A 20,574-nucleotide genomic window follows, 5' to 3' on the forward strand; every position below is an offset into this window, starting at 1 on the left:
TAGCCTGTTTTCAGGCATTGACTGGGTCAGCAATGGAATGAATGAAGCCTCCATCTATCAGTGAGAATAGGAAATGTGCTGGCTGCCGAAGCCTGTCACACTCCTCTGGGGCAATGATTAATGAATGACAGATGAAATCAAATCATACTGGAGAGTTTTACTGGAATGAAAGAGGACAGGAAAAAACAATTTATCTGGAGTAAAACCTGTCCCGTCTTCGCTTTGTCCAGCATAAATCTCACTTGGAGTGACAAGGATTTGAACAATGGAACCCTGCAGAAAGAGGCCAGCGCGCTACTGCCTGAGCCAAAGAGGCTTCATTCTAGCATATTATTTTTGTGGTAACCAATACATTTCACCATTCAACTTAGTTTAAATAAGAAGAGAGTGAAAGGAGAATGACATTTAGAATTATTTTAGTGCTTAGTACTGTTACCAAAAAATCAGGCACCCACTAAAGCTGTCAGTCTGCAGTAAAAACACAAAGGGTTTCAAATAAAACTCCACAACACTATTGGGAGGGAGAACTTGTAATATTTTAACACATGAATCAGTGGGACTATATCAAACTTGGAAGGTAACTCACTCTTGTGGCTATACTACTTTACACAAAGACACCATTTAAAGCTACACGCAACTAACAATGCACATTCGTCGTTAGTTCCATCCACTGTGAAACAAGCAGTTCTCTAATGTAGTCTGCTTCCTACGGAGTACAGTTCTGAACTGATAACACTGGGGTGGACACTTGATAGATGATGTTCTTTAAACTGACTCAACATTCTGATTTTAATTATTTATATTGTGTCAGAAGCAGTTCCATACATAAAGATGTAGTTACACCAAAGATTCCTATTGTGGTGCACCAGAAATTAGCAATGTCGAGTGTGTTCCTTGTCGCCTCAAGCAGATCTTTCTCGGTACATGTAGCAGGACGAGGATGACAATCTAGGAGATGGGCTGTAGTCTGCACTTCACCATGGCCACACAAAACAGAATCCACCGAATATCCCAATTCGTGCAGATTGGTCTTGCACCTAGTAACACCCGAGCACAGCCTATTTAGAGATTCTCAAATTGTCCAGGACTTGAAATAGGTACAAATCTGACTTTCTTGAAGCAAAAGCAATACGTATATAAAGAGAAAGGAGGAACACGAAAAGGAATACATAACAGGGTTAACAATAAGGATAGGGGAAGGAGCATGGAAAGCCATCTTCAACTAGATAGCCTGTCTCCTCATCGATAACAGTTCTTCTACGTCCATCTCTTCTCAGCCCCCAACCAGCTCGTTTCTGTTTCCCAGGTTCATCAGGAGGGTGGCATCAACGCTCATTGAGGGGCCACCTTGATAGTTGAATATTATTATTATTATTATTATTATTATTACTAAGCAACAAGATTCTACCCCTTGATGATGGTAAATGAGTCAATTTTGGTAATTGGATTTTATAAATCTGATCTGCATTTAACAATTTTTTCTGATGAGGCCAGGTGGTCATATTGCTTCACAAAACAATAGATACTGGAGAACAGAAAAATCCCTTCTTTATCCGTGAAGTTCCATTAAATGATGCTAAAGGTGGCATATGACACGCTGTAACAGCACAGCAAATAATCGGGCCTATATTTTTTAATGACATGCAGAAACATACTCGCTCACTCGATTTTCTCATTGTTATAAGCTACAAATTTCATTTTTGTTCCATGTAGAAGTGCAATTGTCAATTTCTTTCTTTCTCACTTTCACATAATGAGAGAACATGGACATTTTTAACAAGATTCTGCCACAGCCCATAATGCTGCCGATTCCAAAATTCAGCGGATGTAACAGAGCAGACAGACCTCGCTGTATGGGAGTGAATCCTGACTGGATTCACGATATATCATTCATAAGTTAGAAGTAACAGATGAAGGCAGTGAGGATTATTACAGGTACAACTAGGAGAAAACAATGGCAGAGGGTACTTAGAACAAGGAGGTACAGGCCAAGCTAGGAATGAAGAACTTCTATAAGTGAATCAGCTTTGGTGGTGGTTTTACGTGAGGCGAATGGAGGAGAATAATGGACTTGGCAATCAAGGGTAAAAGAAGCAGAGGGAGACCAATAAAATGATAGTTAAGACTCAATTTTTAATGATTTAAACATAAGAGGTAAAGAACTGTAAGAGAAAAGGAAAGGATGTGGGAAGCAATCAAGGGAATTAGTGAAAGCAATGTATAGAAATTGTTCCAGCTGTGTCCAGACTCCAGTGGGGAGAACAGAAACTAAACTGGACTAAGACAGGCAAGTATATTGTCTCCACTTATGTTTAAAAGTGTTATGGATGAAATTCTGAAGGAAACAAAGGCCACATATACAGGAGATATGAAAACACTGTTGTTTATCGATGGCATAGTGATCTGGGCAGTTCAACATAGAAGTGCAAATCCAACTGAAAAATGAAAATATTGAGAAATATGGTATATAAAAATCAGTGGAGCAAAACAGTGGTGATGACAAGAGAAGAAAGAGAAGTCTCAAGGGACAAAACCGTGAGGTTATTGAGAGGTTCAAATATTTGGGAAGTGAAACAATGCAAGATGCAAGGTTGGATAAGGAGATCAGCAGAAGGGTACAAGTGGGAAATACATTCTGCCAGAATGTATATAAGGACTTTGTATGGAACAGAGAAGTTCCTATGAAATGTAAGGAGATAATGTACAAGATGTATTATACCCCTATATTAATGTATGCATCAGAGAGTTGGACACTAACAGCAAGGAATGAGTAAAATTCAAACCTGTGAGAAGTAGTTCTTGTGGAGAATGGTAGGGAAGACAAGGAGAGACGAAGTAAGACATGTTGAGGTCAGAATAATAATAATAATAATAATAATAATAATAATAATAATAATAATAATAATAATAATAATAATAATAATAATAATAATAATAATAATAATAATGTTACTTTCCTTTACGTCCCACTAACTACTCTGTTACGGTTTTCAGAGACACTGAGGTGCCGGAATTTTGTCGCACAGGAGTTCTTTTACGTGCCAGTAAATGTACAGACACGACGCTGACGTATTTGAGCACCTTCAAATACCACCGGACTGAACCAGGATCGAACCTGCCAAGTTGCGGCCAGAAGGCCAGCGCCTCAACCGTCTGAGCCACTCAGCCTGGCTTGAGGTCAGAAAAGAGATAGGGGTAGAAAAACTGAGTGACAGGATGGAAAAGAATAAATTAATAATAATAAAAATAATACTGTAATGTTATCTGCTTTATGTTCCACTAACTACTTTTATGGTTTTCAGAGACGCCAAGGTGCCAGAATTTAGTCCCGCAGGAGTTCTTTTACTCGCCAGTAGATCTACCAACACGAGGCTGACGTATTTGAGTACCTTCAAATACCACCGGACTGAGGCAGGATCGAACCTACCAAGTTGGGGTCAGAAGGCCAGTGCCTCAACCGTCTGAGCCACTCAGCCCGGCAAAGAATAAATTGAGATGCTTTCGACATGCTACGAGGATGGAGGAGGGAAGGATACCAAAACGAGTGTTAAAGGCTAAGATAGAGGAAAGAGGGCGGCCCAGAGCAAGATGCATAGAGTCTGTTAAGAACAGACTAAGAAAAAAGAAGACTTGAATACAATTACTGAAGAGGAATGGTGGAAGGAGAAGCAATGGTGGAGAAGTACCATCAACACCCCGATTTGGCAGGAGCCGGACAAGGGGAAATGAAAATTATGATGTGGTAAAGAACTGTACGAGGTCACAGAGTTCGTTTTAAAAAGAGCTGAATCACAGAGGCTTGCAGACCGAATGCCAAAATGTATAACGGTCTACAATGAACTACGATGTTGTTCACAGAAAAGAACCCCCCTCCCACCCAGGAGACAATGATAATTAAACATTATTAATGAAGTTAAAAGCCCTGTCAGTGAGCCAAGGACAAAACTTGCATCTTTACAAGTATCTCACCCCATGGTGAACAATGTAGGAGCAGTTCAAAACTCTTGTTTCACAGGGGTTGACAACATTCCATTTTTATACATTACTTATATTTATTTATTTGGTTTCTATAAATAACTAATATATATATGATAAAGTATACATTTGTACAATTAAATATCACATATTGAAGCGTCTTTAAAAGACGATGGCACGTTGTTTCACCAACCATCTACAGGGCCCTGAAGAAGTGAAAACATTTCCACGTTACACATGTCACACTGAAGTATACACACGTTCAACAAAACAAACATGAAAGAAAATCAGCGAGTTTGAGCTGGAAATAATTTTCATCCTTCATGTACAGAGTAAATGTAGCATCAATTAAAGTACTTTTTCAAAGACAGTTTAGTTCATGAATCAGTGACCAATATAGTTTAAGAATACTAGGAATTTCAACCAATTACAGTTGCCTATTACCACTACTACTCTACTGTTCATTTTATCACTTCTGTTTTACCACACCAACATGCCTATATTTCTATGTAAACTCATCAGATCAGTGCACTGAATCATCTTTAGTTTATCAATGAACAAAGATTTTCATGGTTCACTATCATTATTAAATAAATATACTTGCTGGATCAAAGCCACATGTATATACCATAATTCTCCGAATCCAAGACAATGCCTTTTTCTCAGAATATCATGTGAAAAATCAAGGGTCGTCTTGCACACGCGACCTAACAGTAATGAGCAACCTGGCAGCTACCATGGGAACTACGCTGCTTCCCTTCACTCCCTGAGCGTGCATAAAACTCGACCTTTAACGCCTGTGTCTTTATTAGGCCCATAGGCTACATCGCTAACCGGGGCAACTGGTTGTACAGTGCCTCTGCGTAATGTTACTGGATCTCTGGAAACATGAAGAGAGAATGACATTCTACTTGGCAGGAAACAGGCTCGCAGCGCGGGCGACCGGATGAGCGACAACCCCTGAATAGATTTAAAAGTCTCCCTGTATTAGCCTCTGCAAAAATTTTCTCAAATCAGGAGAATGCCATCAAAACGTGTGAGCCTTCCAATTCTTAGAAAGGCCGTAGCCACTCAGTGGTAGAGGTATAACGTGTCTACTGTACCTGACACTTCGCAAAATTTTTACAGGCAGCAGGAATATTTTCTTGATTGCTTGTCGTACTGTAAAGTCACATGGAACAAGTATTTCCGGCATATTTTCAACAGGTTCTCGTCGTTAGTATGATGCCAATTTTAACTTAAGGGTTATGAAACTCACGGAAATAAAGAATAATTGTGCAGCTGCAAGAAAATACGGCATAACTAAACCCAATGTTCCATGGTAATGTGAAGACGAAGATAGTTTAAAAATGCGTAATATACAAAAAAATGTATTCAGTGGCCTGCAACAAGGACGCTTTAAAGAAGTCGAATATGAAATTCTGAGGTATGTGCGTGAAAAATTGCAACAGCGGAATGGCCATGCCACGGTGCAATAAACTTCTCGACCTTCAACGTCCGTATCATCATTATACACCGCTAGCTGCCGAAGTTGGCACATGAGACGTGCGTCTATCAGCACCGGTTGTACCGGTTGTAACAGTTTTATAGACTCACGAATATTTTCTTGATGGATCGTTGTAGAGATGTGAAACAGGTATTGCCGGCATATTTTCAACGGGTTCTCTTAGTTAGTATGATGACAATTTTAATTTAATGCTTATGAAACTCACGGAAATAAGGAATAACTGTCCAGCTGTAAGAAAATACGGCATAACTAAAGCCAATGTTTGGTGTTGGCGTGAGGACAAAATATAGTCTAAAAATGCGTACTGTACACGACAGGCATTCATATGATTTCACAAAGCACATTTTAAGCCTGATTTCATTTTTTTTTTGAAGAAAAAATTGGGGGTAGTCTTGGATTCGGAGAAATACGCTATTTAACAAATCTTTAGCAAAAAGAAGCCAAGCTTTCTGCCAAATTTCATTGACCATCAGGGCAATGCGTATGATGGTCTAACGCTGACAATAAGCATAGAAATGCTTCATGGAATGAGTGTTAGAAGTCCACTGGACAGGTCACCACGAGGTGCTATGTGAAACTGTTTATTTGACGCCTCCAACTAACAGGACTTGGGAGATCACATTACGCTGTGTTGTGGTGGTTGGGATGGAAGTTACACACTCACTGCCCTCTGCCGACAGTTTCTGCAGTGTGGCTCGGTTGTGTTACGTTCATGTTTCTGGAGTAAAAGATTCCATGTAACTGATAACTTTAAGCCGTCTTCCCTGCTGAAGTTATTTGGGCACAGCTCTATCTCTATGACTTCCCTCACAAATTGAGCATAATAGTCTTTTATAAGACTAATGACCCTTGCCTGGTCAAAGAGGATTTCATGAACTGTACTGCAGAAGTGTTCTGGTATGGCAGACTGGTTCATATAATTTTCTGTGAAGGTGGATGAGAGCATGCCATTCTTAACAGTCTCATGCGTTCCTTCACCTTGGTGCTAATAAGCCTTTCTTCATGATTAACGAGCAACCCCAACCACACAGGACTTCATAAATACCAGGCATTTCAGAGGGAGTGGTTTTTCTCTGACTGATGAAAACAACGATTTGAGCTTCGGATTTGTGGTGTAAACTGGACTTATTTATGAAGTCCTGGTTTGTACTATCCATGTTAGGTTTCTTGACCTTCACAATTTGTGCTATGTCTCCTGATCTATAGCTGTTGTTCTTTATGGATGCTGTCAGTTTTTTTAACACACTCTCATGGTTATCACTGTCTGCAATGTTATTCAACCTAGTAAATAATGTTCGAAGGGGGCTGCTTTTTGGCAGAGGTGGTGTGAGGACTTATGAAGGTTCCTTCGAGAATATGTTGGTTTCTTGCATCCTGCATGGCCTGTGTAAATATCAAGAAAAGGCATCCATAACGTCCCATGTGGTTGTAGTCTCTCTTTCATCCACCTTCACTGGAAACGTTATAAGCCAGTCTGCCATATCAGAACACTTGCACACTACACACTATCCAATCAGGCGAGGATAATCACACCTGTAAGAGACTGCTATCCTTGACTTGTAAGTCCCAGTTCTAATAAAACAGAGTAACTTCAAATCATTGGTATTGATTAGGTAAGTTGTGCCCAAATGAGTAACAGGGAAGACGGCTTCAAGTTGTCAAATACATGGAATCTTATCGTTGCATATTTCATTAAGATTCCTATTGGTGCCGTTCGCATACCAGATCCCGAGCACTTGGGGACATTTACTTCACAATGAATTCATAAAGATGGATCATTTCATCGGACCAGAAGGCCCACTTATTCAAGATGTAAATGTCCCCTTCAGCCCCATAATAATTTATAAACGTTTTTTTATTCACTAAGGCACAACTTATTGGAATAAAAATGTTCCTTACATACACGTTGACCAACTGACATCAAGATAAATCACGACTCAAGAATATATTAAAAAGACAATTGCCATAATCTTTAGCATTAAAGATACTAGTTTTAATGTGTTCATTTCACCTCGTTTTAAATTGTATTGTCTTATTTTCATCCATATTGTTTTTATGTACTGAGACTAGTTTTTCCAACATGGGGATAAACTGTCCTTAACCCCATTAAAATTTAGTTGCATGAGAGGTTTAATATCAGCTTAGCTAAGACTCATATGTGCTTAAACATGTCCTTATGTCAGCAAATACCAGGCATGTCAATTTTAGCGTTTTATTGGTGACTGTATTTGCATGATATTCCTTTTCATTTTTGGTTTTTATGCCTGAAGATTACTCAAGTTGAGAAGAGTCGAAACTAGCCCCAGTTTTAATAAAATGTAGTAACTTCAAATCAACGGGATTAAATAGGTGGACCTTCCTCACCCTTCATAGTACATGGAATCTTGTACTCCAAAAATATAAACGTAACACCACAACGGCACAGAACTGTCATCAGCAGACCATTGTCTGCATTGCTCTGATGAAAGTCAAGGAAAACTTGGCTTAAAGCTCAGTTTTTTTTTTGGTGCTGTTAACACATTGCTTTGATCCAGGAAGTATTTTTATTTAATAATCTTTAAGAATTTCTTTGGCCTAAACATCGGTTATCTTCAATAATAGTTCTGACCACTGACTGCTTAATCAGCAGGATGCAACTCTGTTATTCTGATGCCACCGACTAATGACATATTATTTATTTCAACCATAATGGTCGATTATCTCAGGTCCATAATGACTCAAAATTAATCACTCATTTATTTAAACACCCTGTGGTTTCACTTTGTGTGTGAATACTATCAACAATCTTTATTAAGTTACTAATGGCCATACATGTTTCGATAACTTAGAATGTTCTCTTTTTCAATGGCATAATAAACACCAAACATCACAATTCTTAATTTACGCTTGGCACATTAAAATAATTAAAACATAATAACTGTTGAACTGTTCTTGGTTAAATGAGATATACAGTATATACTGTACAGTCAAAACCATTTATAGAGACATCGCTTTTAACGACGTACTGGATATAATGGCGAAATCTAACTCTCCTGCCTAAATCCTACATAAACACTGTACTTAAAAAAAAAAAAAAAAAAAAAAAACACGCACGCTTAGCACGGCGTTGATTATTGCGACACATTGTATAAAACGACAGTGTTTTGATTTTCGCATAAACATATTGGCTATAATGTCCAATGCTGATTTTTGTTTGCTACATATTTGGAGATTGCTGACAAGAATGTAACACTTATTATTGTAGATAAATAGTCAAGTTAAATAGTCAAGGCAAGCATCGCTGTGAAGATGTTGCAAAAGAACAGAAAAGAGAAATGTTTAACAATGAAGAAAAGTTACACATAATATGGCGATTAGAAAATGGGGAAACAAACGGTCAGCATCGTGAAGGAACTGGGTGTACCAAACTGAACGATTTGTACAATTTGGAAGGACAGAGAGAAAATACAGTATCTTTTCGAAGAAAATTAAAAAAACAAGCGAGCCAGATCATATGAACACAAAGATATTGAAGAATCTTTACTTAGATGGTCTAAATATCAAAGAAAAAATAATGTGCCGATCAAGCGAAAGCCAATGAAATTCCTCGCAGCTCTACTCCACAAATACTGTACTGTAAATACAGTACTTATATCAGTTATGTTTGAAGTTTTACCTTAATTTTTTTAATTAACCATGTAAGTATGGAGCCTAAGACCTGCAGACATGACTTTTTTACAAAGGTAAAAAGTTTCGGTGACTTACGGCTATAATGACCTTGATTGGCAGTCCCTTCGGGGTCATTATAACCGATTTCAACTGTATATATCTTTTTTTTTAAACATTCACTATATCACCCTATAAAATACAAACATCTAATGACAATCTTGCTAAAAGAGTGTATCTGTATAAAATTCAAAATCAATGCATCGAAAGATGTTAAGCATTGGCAGCTCCTACTGTTGACTCTCTCAATCATTAATTATTTCATGGTCACTTTACAATCCTTTCCTGATTCTAAAATACATAAAGAAAGGAACAAACTTAATTCCAGGATCTTACCATTGAAAAATGTTTAAAATTAGAAACTTACTGAGAAAGCTGCTTGTCAAATACTCGAAAAACAAAACAGGACCTTGACCTATACTGCGGGCCACAAAACTATCCTCCTTTAAAACAAGAAAACAAATTTAAATTAGAATTATCTTATGATACAATTAAAAGAAACCTTGGTTCTATTAGTGAATATTACTCAATAGTTGAAACGTTTGTCATAAAGATCAAACTTGTCGCGTGCAGTATCATCTTTAATCTGCCTTACAAACCAGAACAAATTACCACCTTGCTGCTAAGTGACCCGAGGGAAAGGCCATTAGCAACAAAACAAGACTGTTAATGGTATTGACAAGGTGGAACCACACATTTAAAGGTGTTTGAATAAATGAAAGTGTGATAAATGACATTGGCAGGCTGCAACCCAAAGAGTTTGAATGGAAAAATAAAAACAATAAATGATATTCCTGTGTTGAAATAGGTTACTGCCAGACCATGACATTATTACCATTACTTATTTACCCCAACTCCATATCACGAAACTGGACTAAGGGGTAGACATACATACATCCCTTTATTTAATTTCATATTTATTTACTAAATTATCAAAATTAATATAAATCATGCTCCAATACATTCTGGAGTGCTTGCAATATTACTACAGATAACGTTCTCTTTATGAACTAAGACTTCACTTCTCACAGATCAATTTGGGCCACTCAGAACCTCTTGGCAAAAATTACCCGCGGTTGATCTGAAGAGTATACAAGTTACTATTTGCAACCTGATTCAATATTCACTTATATGATGCCTTTGTTATTTTTTAAAAATACCTTTTTTTATCACTCATTTAGACGATTCAGACTCTTATTTTATGAGACAAAAGAACAAATTACAGTTTACAAGAAATAAAATTCATTTTTAGCTTGTATTGTAAACTCAAGACAGCACACAGGCTGACCAAGCTGATGGGAGACCTGTGAGGATACTCTTTAACATCTTTATGAAACCAAGCCTGGCATTTAGCTTGCAAACTTTTAAGAGAAATTCCCCTGAAGAACATTCCAACCTAATAGGAACCACGGCCTTCACCAAAAATTGCTGAACTTATTTGATCTAAATCTTGTTTTCAGTCAAGTGTAAAAAAACACCTTAAGATTTTAGCAAATGCTAACCTGTATGTTTATGTGTTGTTACATACAACAATAAGACCTTCTATGAAGATCTGTATTCAACTGCATATAGCCCATTTAACAGATCTCAACTTAACACCATAAGGTGTTCTCTCACATGTAAAATATGTATCATGGAAGTTGTATGTTTTTACATGGTGTTTTTCTGACTAGACTTGGTAGTCTTAATTCAAGATGTATGTGTGATGGTGTAATGATATTTAATGCCACAAATTCTGATCAGAGACATAATCAGATATCAAGATTATTCAATGGGATAAAAATCTTGAGGAATCTGTCCGTATGTTGAGCATAATTGATGTCCAGGTTGATTCATATGGAACAGGATGTGAGTAACCAAATGTTGCTTACACAAGTTCCCAATACGTGTTTCATTTTTATCACAGCATTTTTTCTATTTTTAGACCAGGGGATTACTTACGCAGTACTCCACCAACAACCATGCAGTCCTAGTCAAATGTTCCACCAATAAATTCAATGTTCCACGTTTTTGAACAACTCAAAATATCAATGTCAATTATGCTCAACATACGGACAGATTCCTCAAGATTTTTATCACAAAGTAACACTCACATTTGATTTTTTAAGGACAAGACGTCATACGTAGTCATAAGAACTAACAATAATAAATGTTGAAGGATGAAAAGCTTTTCCATGGAACAAAAACAGCTGTAAATATTTTCTTTTTTAACAAGGAATAATTTCAGATTTTCTTGGGATGCACATCAAATACTGAAATGCAAGCATTCATTGCACTACATGATTTCTAGAGCGTTTCTTTTTTGTAGTAGTAATAATAATAATAATAATAATAATAATAATAATAATAATAATAATAATAATAATCATCATCATCATCCTCGGCTACTGTGTGTAGGTATTTTGATGGGACACTGTCAAGGCTCCCAATGTTCCGATTTATTTCACCAGATACCAGAGTAAACCAGATATTGCTTTGGCGATCTGTAGCTGAATTTTAATTACTGTAATTCTACTGGGTAAACACTAAACCTGTCACCAGCCATCTTTTATGTGCGAACATCGTAGGACACGACGTGTAGAATGGACTTTCAAAAATCCTGACATGCTCTGCCGGTTACATGAAATAAATTTTATATTTCGAGCCTGTATCGACAATGAATTAATGTATTATGTTGTAACTGTCCAGGCTACTCCAGCCCTACTAATTTAATATAATATCATTTTACGCGATATCATTTGATATCAAGTTTATCCGCCATCGGCAATTATTCGTAATAACATATTTATTCTACGTCAAGCATTTGTAAATAAGGTTTTTGCAATCATATTATATATAACATCATTTATTATTTATTATTATATTATGAAAGATAGGAATTTATTATGTATTGGACTTGGTTAATATGTTGAAATATAGTTGTTATTTCATCTCATATTTGTGTATACGGAAAAGGTTATTCTTGAGCGTGGAAATTTGCATGACTCACTGGGTTTAACTCACGAGACAAGGCTAGTAAACAGCGACCCGCGCGCGAGGCTTGCAAGCTGGTCAGCTACAACATCGACACGACTACTGGACTTGTCAAGAAAGAAGAGAAGGGGAGTTGATAATTCGATCTGCGAATCAGCTACTTCGTTGTATATGAGTTTTGAGATTGAACTGTTACCAGTGAGCCCGGATATATAGAGATTCTCACCACGAGAACGGCACCTAACTACTATGAGAACTCACATCCTAACTACTACTTCTGCTGTGAACCTATCTACTATTAGAACATCTACTGTGAACGACGTTACTGATTTTTGATACAGTGTGTGGTCGCTCCGTGACAGTTATTTTTGTACAATGTGTTATCGCTTCGATACAGTACTGAGCTGCGGTTATGTTATCGGATCTGCGTGAGACGAAACAAGCTTACGGCTTGTGTTATATTCAGTAAATCTTCTGGACGAAGAACTATGTTTAGTTCAAGTCTAAGGAATTTGGTACAAGTCTGTACCGTATAAATAGTATAGCTCAGTTGGACTGAGATTTCTACTAATATAGAAAAATTCATATCTCTGAATTTTCTCCTCATACGATCAACGCTGATCAGTTTTTACAAGTATACGGCCAATGTCTAATTTTAAAGACTAGGCAATTAGGGAGTGCTAGTCCAGATAGCCTGTACCATATCAGAGAAGGAAGGCAGGATGTCCATGGAGCCAATTCTACATCGAGAAGAAGAGAACGAGTAACCACGGAAACCCGATGACTTCAAAGAAAGCTGCAATTGGTGAGCTTCAATTAGATAAAGCATGCAATTAGTAAATTCAGTAAAGTAAATTCTAAATCCCTCCACGCTTTAAGGAACTTTTCCGATTCATCTCATTTTTTGTATAATAAAATTCATTTGTATTTTATTTTGCGTTAATTTTCTTTCTTAAGCGATACTTAATGGTTAATTATTTAAAATCCTACCCCTGTGATTTAAGTATAAGTCTCTATGCTAGTAAATATAAATTTTGGTTAACAGTTTTGTTTAAAACTGTAACCCTGGTGCCCAAACATCACATAGAGAAATGGGAAACCATGGAATGTTGTTTCTATTTGCGTGGCAATTTGCGGGCAAGCCACAAATAGTTCATTTGATATTCATGTGTTCCAAGGTAATAACTTTCATCTCCCCAAGTGTCTTGATGAGGAGAACGAACAGTTACAATGTGAAACTTTGAAAGGAGTCCAGCTTTTCAATACTAAGCAATACTAACAACTATTTCTTCAACTACAATACTTTCCCACTAATTTAAGACAATGGTGCTCGAGGAAATAGCCAAATTACAGAGGAAAACAAATATGAAAATGAAAAACATGAAGTCGTCACTAGAAGTGACCATGAGACTGAATCTGAGGAAAAAGGTCCCACTTCGTAAAAACAACAGAGATGTATTCTGTAATACAATGCACGATACCTCAGAAATTGATTCTGAGACTGGAAAATCCATAATAATAATGGATTATAATGCGACTAAGGGAGGTGTAGATACGAATGACCAAGTAAGCAATATTTACAGAGTTTCATGCATTACAAGTCGATGGCCTATGGCAGTGTTATACTCACTCCTGAACATACAGTAGTTTGTAAAAAAGTTTCAAGGTCTCCACTGTTCAAATTCTGAAAATTCTAAGGTAACCAGAAGGACTTTCCTGAAATGGTTGTCTTTTATCTGCTACGAAACTCCACCTCATAGAAAGAGCAACCATAAAGTCACTATCATCCAATATCTGAGCATTCCTCGGCATATACTATAGACCTGCAGTGGATGAAGTAAACGCTGATGAATTAGTGAAGAAGAAACGTGAAGGATGCTGCCTTTTAAGCGTACAAATACTTTTTTATCGTTGCATTTTCACTTGTTACAAGATATAAGGTAAAATTTGCAATTATTAATTATGTGGGTAAATAAAATGGGGTAAAAATGAGATATTTTCCATTATTATGTGATGAGATATTACAAGGTGTGGGGGTATAAAGTACACCGCACGCCTGGTCATGTATAATTTTTATGAGCACCTGTCAGAGGGTTAATAAAAAAAAAAAGATGTTCCTTTGATATTTTGGTATTGTATAATTCCTATAGCTAGGGGAACACCTCTGAAATTAAAGTAGTTGAAGTTCTCAAAAATGTTAAAAAGAATAAAATAGACGAAATATAAGATGACAGAGAACTTGAAGAATGTACCAAGTTGAAAGATAACATTAGAAGGAGTCTAAAATAAAGATAAATTACACAGAAATTAGCTTGGATTTGAAAAGAAAATATATTTAGTAGAGGAGTAAGTACTCGCTCCCCTGCTGGTCTCATATGGGGATGTGTGCTAGCGAAGCTGTATGAGGATCTGTCCTTTTCAGGAATAATTCTGTTACCATTAGTTTTCTTTTTCAGGCAGTTTATAAATTTATTATTCAAAATTAGTTTTGGTAAACTGAAGAACCTAACAGTTAAAAATTAACTGAGTTGAAACTGAAAAGAAATGGCTTCAAATGTCACGAACTACTCCTGTGTGTTTATCTTTCTTTCGTTTCACCTGATTTTTCTTTTTTGATTAGTCTGACGACCTTGTATCGTCTATTTTGAAACTCACGGATGTGTAAATATGAAACCTCCATGGAGTGTCAGCCTCCAGATTCCAAGATCGCAGGTTCAAACCAGGTAGAGGTAGCCAGAAATGAAATGAAATGGCATATGGCTTTTAGTGCCAGGAGTGTCCGAGGGTAAGTCTGGCTCGCCAGATGGAGGTCTTCTCCTATTTGACTCCCGTAGGCGACCTGCGCGCCGTGATGAGGATGAAATTATGATGATGATGACACATACACCCAGCCCCTGTGCCATCAAAATGAACCAATTAAGGTTAACATTCCTGACCCTGCCAGGGATCGAACCCAGGACTCCTGGGACCAAAGGCCAGCACGCTAACCATTTAGCCATTGAGCCGGCCCGAGGTAGTCAGAAAGAACGTCCATTCCACAATCCACGTCGCATGATGTCGGCACGTACAAGACCTCTGCTGACACATTTGGTATTTACCAGACAAAATCAATTAAAAATTCAGCCACAGATCGTCGAACAGATATACAGTTTGGCATGGCTTAAAATTAAAATGCCTGCACACTGTAGCAGAGACCATATAATTATTATGTTAGTAGCAGTGGTGGTAGTCCTAGCTGAAGGCAGAACATTGTGCAAATCTGGTCTGTTGTGTTTTCTGGGCAGTGATCCTTGGAGAGGCTAAGTTTCCAGCAAACACCATGCATTGAGATGGAACATTACCACTGTACACAAATAATGAAAGGAAGGAAATTAAAAAGTTGCAGGTTTCTTCCCACTTGACATCGTGGGCAACCAAAGGCTCTCACTATGTTCTCCAGTAACCATTTAGAAGTTACAGAGACAAAGGAACACACTCCTAAGGTGCCAGCAACTTTGCTTACCTTGCCCTTCTTAAGGTTCACATAACTGAACATCCTGTCCCTCCTTCGCTCATGATTCACGACAGGGGACGAGGAGCTGCTCGGTTTGTACTTAGCACCTGAAAAATCAAGAACTGTTATTATTGCAGACATAGCAACCAAATGAAATGGCACAAGACTGGCAAATATCACACGAGAGAGTTCAAATTGCCTACAACCGAGGCTTGAAAGACAGTGTTAAGAAGGCCAAGTCACATGAACACCAGCACATAACTAATGTTTGGTAAAGAAAGAAGTTGATTGTTGTTTTAAAAGAACTAACATCTAGATCATCAGGGCTGTTGGCACGATATGAAATAAAGATCAAATTATGGGAGTGACTAGGGTAAACATGTACAAAATAAAGTTTAAAATATCAGTGGGTCTGACAAACAATGCCTTATTTTCCATTAATTTTTTTAATAACTAACCACACTCGTAAAATAATTTTTCAGCATTTGGTACTTTCAAAAGCACCTTTTAAGAGCTCACAGCAGTATCTAAACTAACGACATTGATGGAAAAACAATTCAAAGTACTTCAAAAGGTCAAGGACAAACTAGAGAACAAATTAATCAGAATAAATTTGAATCTGATGAAATGCATTTTTTTTTTTTTTACAACTGGCTTTACGTCGCACTAACATGGATAAGTCTTATGGTGTCAATGGAACAGGGAAAGGGCTAGAAGTGGGGAAGGAAGGGGCCGTGGCCTTAATTACGGTACAGACCCAGTATTTGCTTAGTGTGAAGATGGGAAACCACAAAAAACCATCTTCAGGGCTGCCAACAGTGGGGTTTGAACCCATTATCTTCCGAATGTAAGTTCACAGCTGCACGTCCCAAACTGCATGACCAACTTGCTTGGTGAACTGCGTATCAAGAAGAGTTCTGGTACTCTACGCTATCACACACGTCATCAAAGTCATCCAAACCTGCGCCTCAACTCCACTGCCCTCAGTACATCCCTGCATCTCCTTTCACTTCCTTGATGGCTGCAGAATTTACTTTTTCCTCTCCCACTTACAATCCTCTTCCACCTCCCCCTTACTACGTTTCTTTCCTACTGTTCCCTTTCCCCTTGCCTTTCCTCTACACTATAACACTGCCTGTTCCGTATCTTCGCCTTGCTGCTTTACCTGCAGTGATTCATACCTATTCCTCACTGATACCTCTCCTGAACTCACTCCCCGATGAGAACCCTTAGCCTTAATTTTCCTTCCCCTTCAAATGTTACTCCACCTGTCTCCTACAACTTCTCCCCTTCCTATCCCTTCCTCTTGCTGACCTACCGTACCTTGTATATTGATCGAGGGAGACCTACTTTCATTCCTGTTCTCCATTATAAGTAAAATTATCTCTCGCAAATTTGCTCCGTCTTCCCTCATGTTCCTTGATGCCTGCTAACACCTACCTCACTCAGTCATACTTTTATCTTGTTCACAGAAATATAACCTGAAAATATCACCAGAAATAAAATAACATATTCTGCGAATAAAAAGAATAATATATACACATATCTATCAGAGAAGATACTACACAAGGATTTCACGTCAATAAAACGAAGTAAAATAAGTACATTACAATTCTACTTAGGTGTATCCTAATTATAAACAAAAGGCTAACTGAAACTATAGAAATATGTAGTTTCTCTAAACATATAAATATTGTACATAGATTATTGTAATTATTATGCACCCCACAGAAATGAAAATTGCTGTTAAATATTGAAATATCAAAAGGATTACAAAAAAAATACAGTAAGCAAGATACTATCAAATAAATTAAATGCACTAAAACTCTAAACTGCACTGATTACAATAGATTAACATAAACAATAGAAATGTAGAGAACCGACTTCTTGAGATAATTTTCCCTGAACTACACAAGAATTACATACTAATACCAACTTTCTAATAAGATAACTACAGTAACATTCTAAACTACACTTACATCCTAATTACAATAACTGAAACAAAAGAAATGTAGTTAAGACTAAATACTTATTAGACAGATATATTTTTTCCCCCCAAGCTAACAGAAATTAAAGCTGCCCTTAAATGCTGCAAGATCAAAAGTGCAAAGTACAAAGTACACCAGAGACCTGAACTATGAAGAACTACAAATATCAAAATACAGGAATCGGCTGATTAATTATATGTGAAACTTCCACGCTATGTAGAGTTATGTAGTTCTTCTTCCAGGTTGAACCGTGTAGTTGTTTTCTGTACGGAATGATTAATTATTTTTGTTGTCTACACTGTATGCCAACAGTGCAATATTTGAATACGAAGTACAGCAATAATCACCAACAATAACAAAGACTTAACTATTTTGCCAATGAAATACGGTATATTCTCTTGAACTCCCTCTATATATTCTTTTTAACATTATTGATGAATTAAGTTCAAAATTATGTTACTTGTATCTTGTGCCATGTAAAATTCTTACATTTTATTTGACAGTATATGAGCTCTGTCCTTGACCTAGAAGTGAAATTATTGCTGTCTCTTTCTATCGCTTGCTCTCTCCCTCATTAACTAGCCTACAGAGATCAGCTTTTGACTGTTTCAGTCGATGTGCGTTGTGTTCACTAGTTTATTCAATACCTTAGTAACAAAATTTTACAAAGTGTGGTTGGATCGAGAAATATAAGAACAGGCACAACCTAGTGTACAGACGTATTCGAAGCAAGGCTGCTAGCGTGAACCCAGAGACCGTAGATACTTTGAAATAGACTACACCGGCATCACTTCTCGAGAATTACAGTCCAAATGATGTTTTCAATGCAGATGAAACAGGACTATTTTTTCATCCTCTACCTGTTAAGGATGAGAAATGACACGGTGATAAGTTATATAAAGAGAGACTGACAGACCTATTGTGATGCAATAAAAGAGGAACAGAAAAGTGGTTCCTTGAATAGGGAAAGGGTCTACATTGTTGGTGCTTCCACGGAAATACACTTTGAATACAAAAGCCTAGGTGTTAGCCATACTATATGAGCAATATTTACATGCACTGGATGCTCAGATGGATGTTAAAAACTGGAAAATTGTTTTGTTTCTTTACATCGTACTGACACGCAATATCTCTGGAATGTGAAAGCTGTATTTTGCTTAGCGAACTGGACACGTCATCTTGCAGCCTCTTGATGTGTAGAGCAGCATTATGGAAAGAGGGTTGTTCGGAGAGAGTTTGCTACCCTTTAGTCCACAATGAGGCAGATAAAACGTCTTGAGTGCAATGCACTTCATAAAATCCACTTGGAATTCAGTTCCTGAAAACCTCACAATGAGCAATTTCAATCGACGTCATACCCGCAAGTGAAAACTGCAGACGCAGCTGATGCAAGGTAGTGGGGTATAAATAATGTTAACGTTATTGGCTTTACGTTCCACCAACTACTTTTACAGCTTTTGAAGGCGGCGAGGTGTCGGAATTTAGTCCTGCAGGAGTTCTTTAATGTGTCAGTAAATCTACTGACAAGAGGCTGATGTATTTGAGCACCTTCAAATACCACCAGACTGAGCCAGGATCAAACCTGCCAAGTTGGGGTCAGAAGTCCAGCGACTCAACCGTCTGAGCCACTCAACCCGGCTCAGGGGAAGAAAGACAACATAACATCTGCCAAGTACACAGAATGTTATGACAGTGTTGCTGCTTGCCAATCTATGATGACTGAGGAAATACTGGATCAGCATACATCCAAGAAGCAGCAAGAGAAAACTGATGACGCAGAGGATGAAACAGAATCAACACTGGTGTCAAAGCTGTCAAATGCAATAGAAGCAATGAATACTGTTCGACGAATTGAGTCAAGGTTTGTTGTTGGTGTCGATATGGTTGTATTAACGGAAATGAATTCAAACACAAGTTGGGGGGAAAAAAAAGAGAGAGAATAAAGCAATTCACTCTAGACATGTATTGTAACTTGTAGCATAGTTAAATCTGTGAAAACTAATTTTTAAAAAGTCACATCACCAGCCTAAATACATAATAAATTTTGCCCATTTCAGTAGTATTCTACCCCAAGTATGATGTTTAAATATTTTAGTCCCTTCAAACATGTGCTAATGAGTATCCACTACATTAGAAAACATGGGTTTTCAGAAAAATGAATTAGGACACCTGAATGTTAGAAAAAATTACTGTACTGTTAGGGAAAAAATGATAAGGAATTGTTACCAACATATCCTTGAACTCACATGCAACACTTCCTACCAGACTAAACTATATGCAATCACAATAAATGTACCTACCCTTAGGAATGGTCACATTGAAGGAGGGAGCATTCTGCCTGGCAGAATTAGAGTCAAGGAAGAATACACGGCGCTGAGAAGACTCTACGCACGCAACATGCAAATGGAGAAGAATTAAAAGTAATTATCACTCACATGCATTAACAGTACGACAAAAGTAAGGCTACAAAGATAATTATACTAACAGATCTCAGACACTCGACTGTACTGGTTCTACTCGATTTTTCTAATGCTTTTGATACCGTTGTTCCTCAACTGCTACTTTCGAAATTGGATTCATTAAATTTCAGTAAGATGGCAATAAACTTTTTCAGTTCGTACCTCAAAAATCACCGTCAGTGTGTCACAGTAAATAATAACAGATTTGAGTGGCTTAAACACTTTGGCATCCACCAAGGGTTTGTACTTGGACCGCTGCTATTTGGAATTTACATACACGGTGTGCTGATGATCTGCAGATCTACTACAATGAAGAACTGATAAAATTCAGGGTGCTGTACGACAAGTTAACGCAGATTTAAGTCTTATAAGTAATTTTGCAATGAGTAACAATCTCAAAATGAATCCTCTTAAAACGCAAGTAATAATCATTGGCACTTCTAAAACTTACACGTGTTAAAACAATATGATAGG

The 20,574-nt window shown here is 37.4% G+C and overlaps 1 protein-coding gene across 8 annotated transcripts in view; it reads right to left on the reverse strand.

The window, feature by feature from the left end:
- Nucleotides 1-349: 349 nt before the first annotated feature.
- LOC136886732 (serine/arginine repetitive matrix protein 1) overlaps nt 350-20,574 on the reverse strand; it is a 104,488-nt gene continuing 84,263 nt past the window's right edge. For 4 of the 8 annotated variants that reach the window (XM_068230737.1, XM_068230743.1, XM_068230740.1 and 1 more), the window contains 4 exons: nt 19,942-20,025; nt 15,663-15,760; nt 9,555-9,630; nt 350-1,037 (listed from right to left, as the gene is read on the reverse strand). In XM_068230737.1, the coding sequence (XP_068086838.1) occupies nt 949-1,037; nt 9,555-9,630; nt 15,663-15,760; nt 19,942-20,025 (347 nt within the window). In that variant the 3' untranslated portion in view covers nt 350-948. Of the gene's footprint in view, nt 1,038-1,443; nt 4,182-9,554; nt 9,631-15,662; nt 15,761-19,941; nt 20,026-20,574 lie in introns of those variants that run through there. The other 4 variants (XM_068230738.1, XM_068230739.1, XM_068230741.1 and 1 more) reach the window with 4 other exon arrangements.

This window comes from Anabrus simplex, chromosome X (genome assembly GCF_040414725.1).
Source record: "Anabrus simplex isolate iqAnaSimp1 chromosome X, ASM4041472v1, whole genome shotgun sequence".
Classification (NCBI taxonomy): domain Eukaryota; kingdom Metazoa; phylum Arthropoda; class Insecta; order Orthoptera; family Tettigoniidae; genus Anabrus; species Anabrus simplex.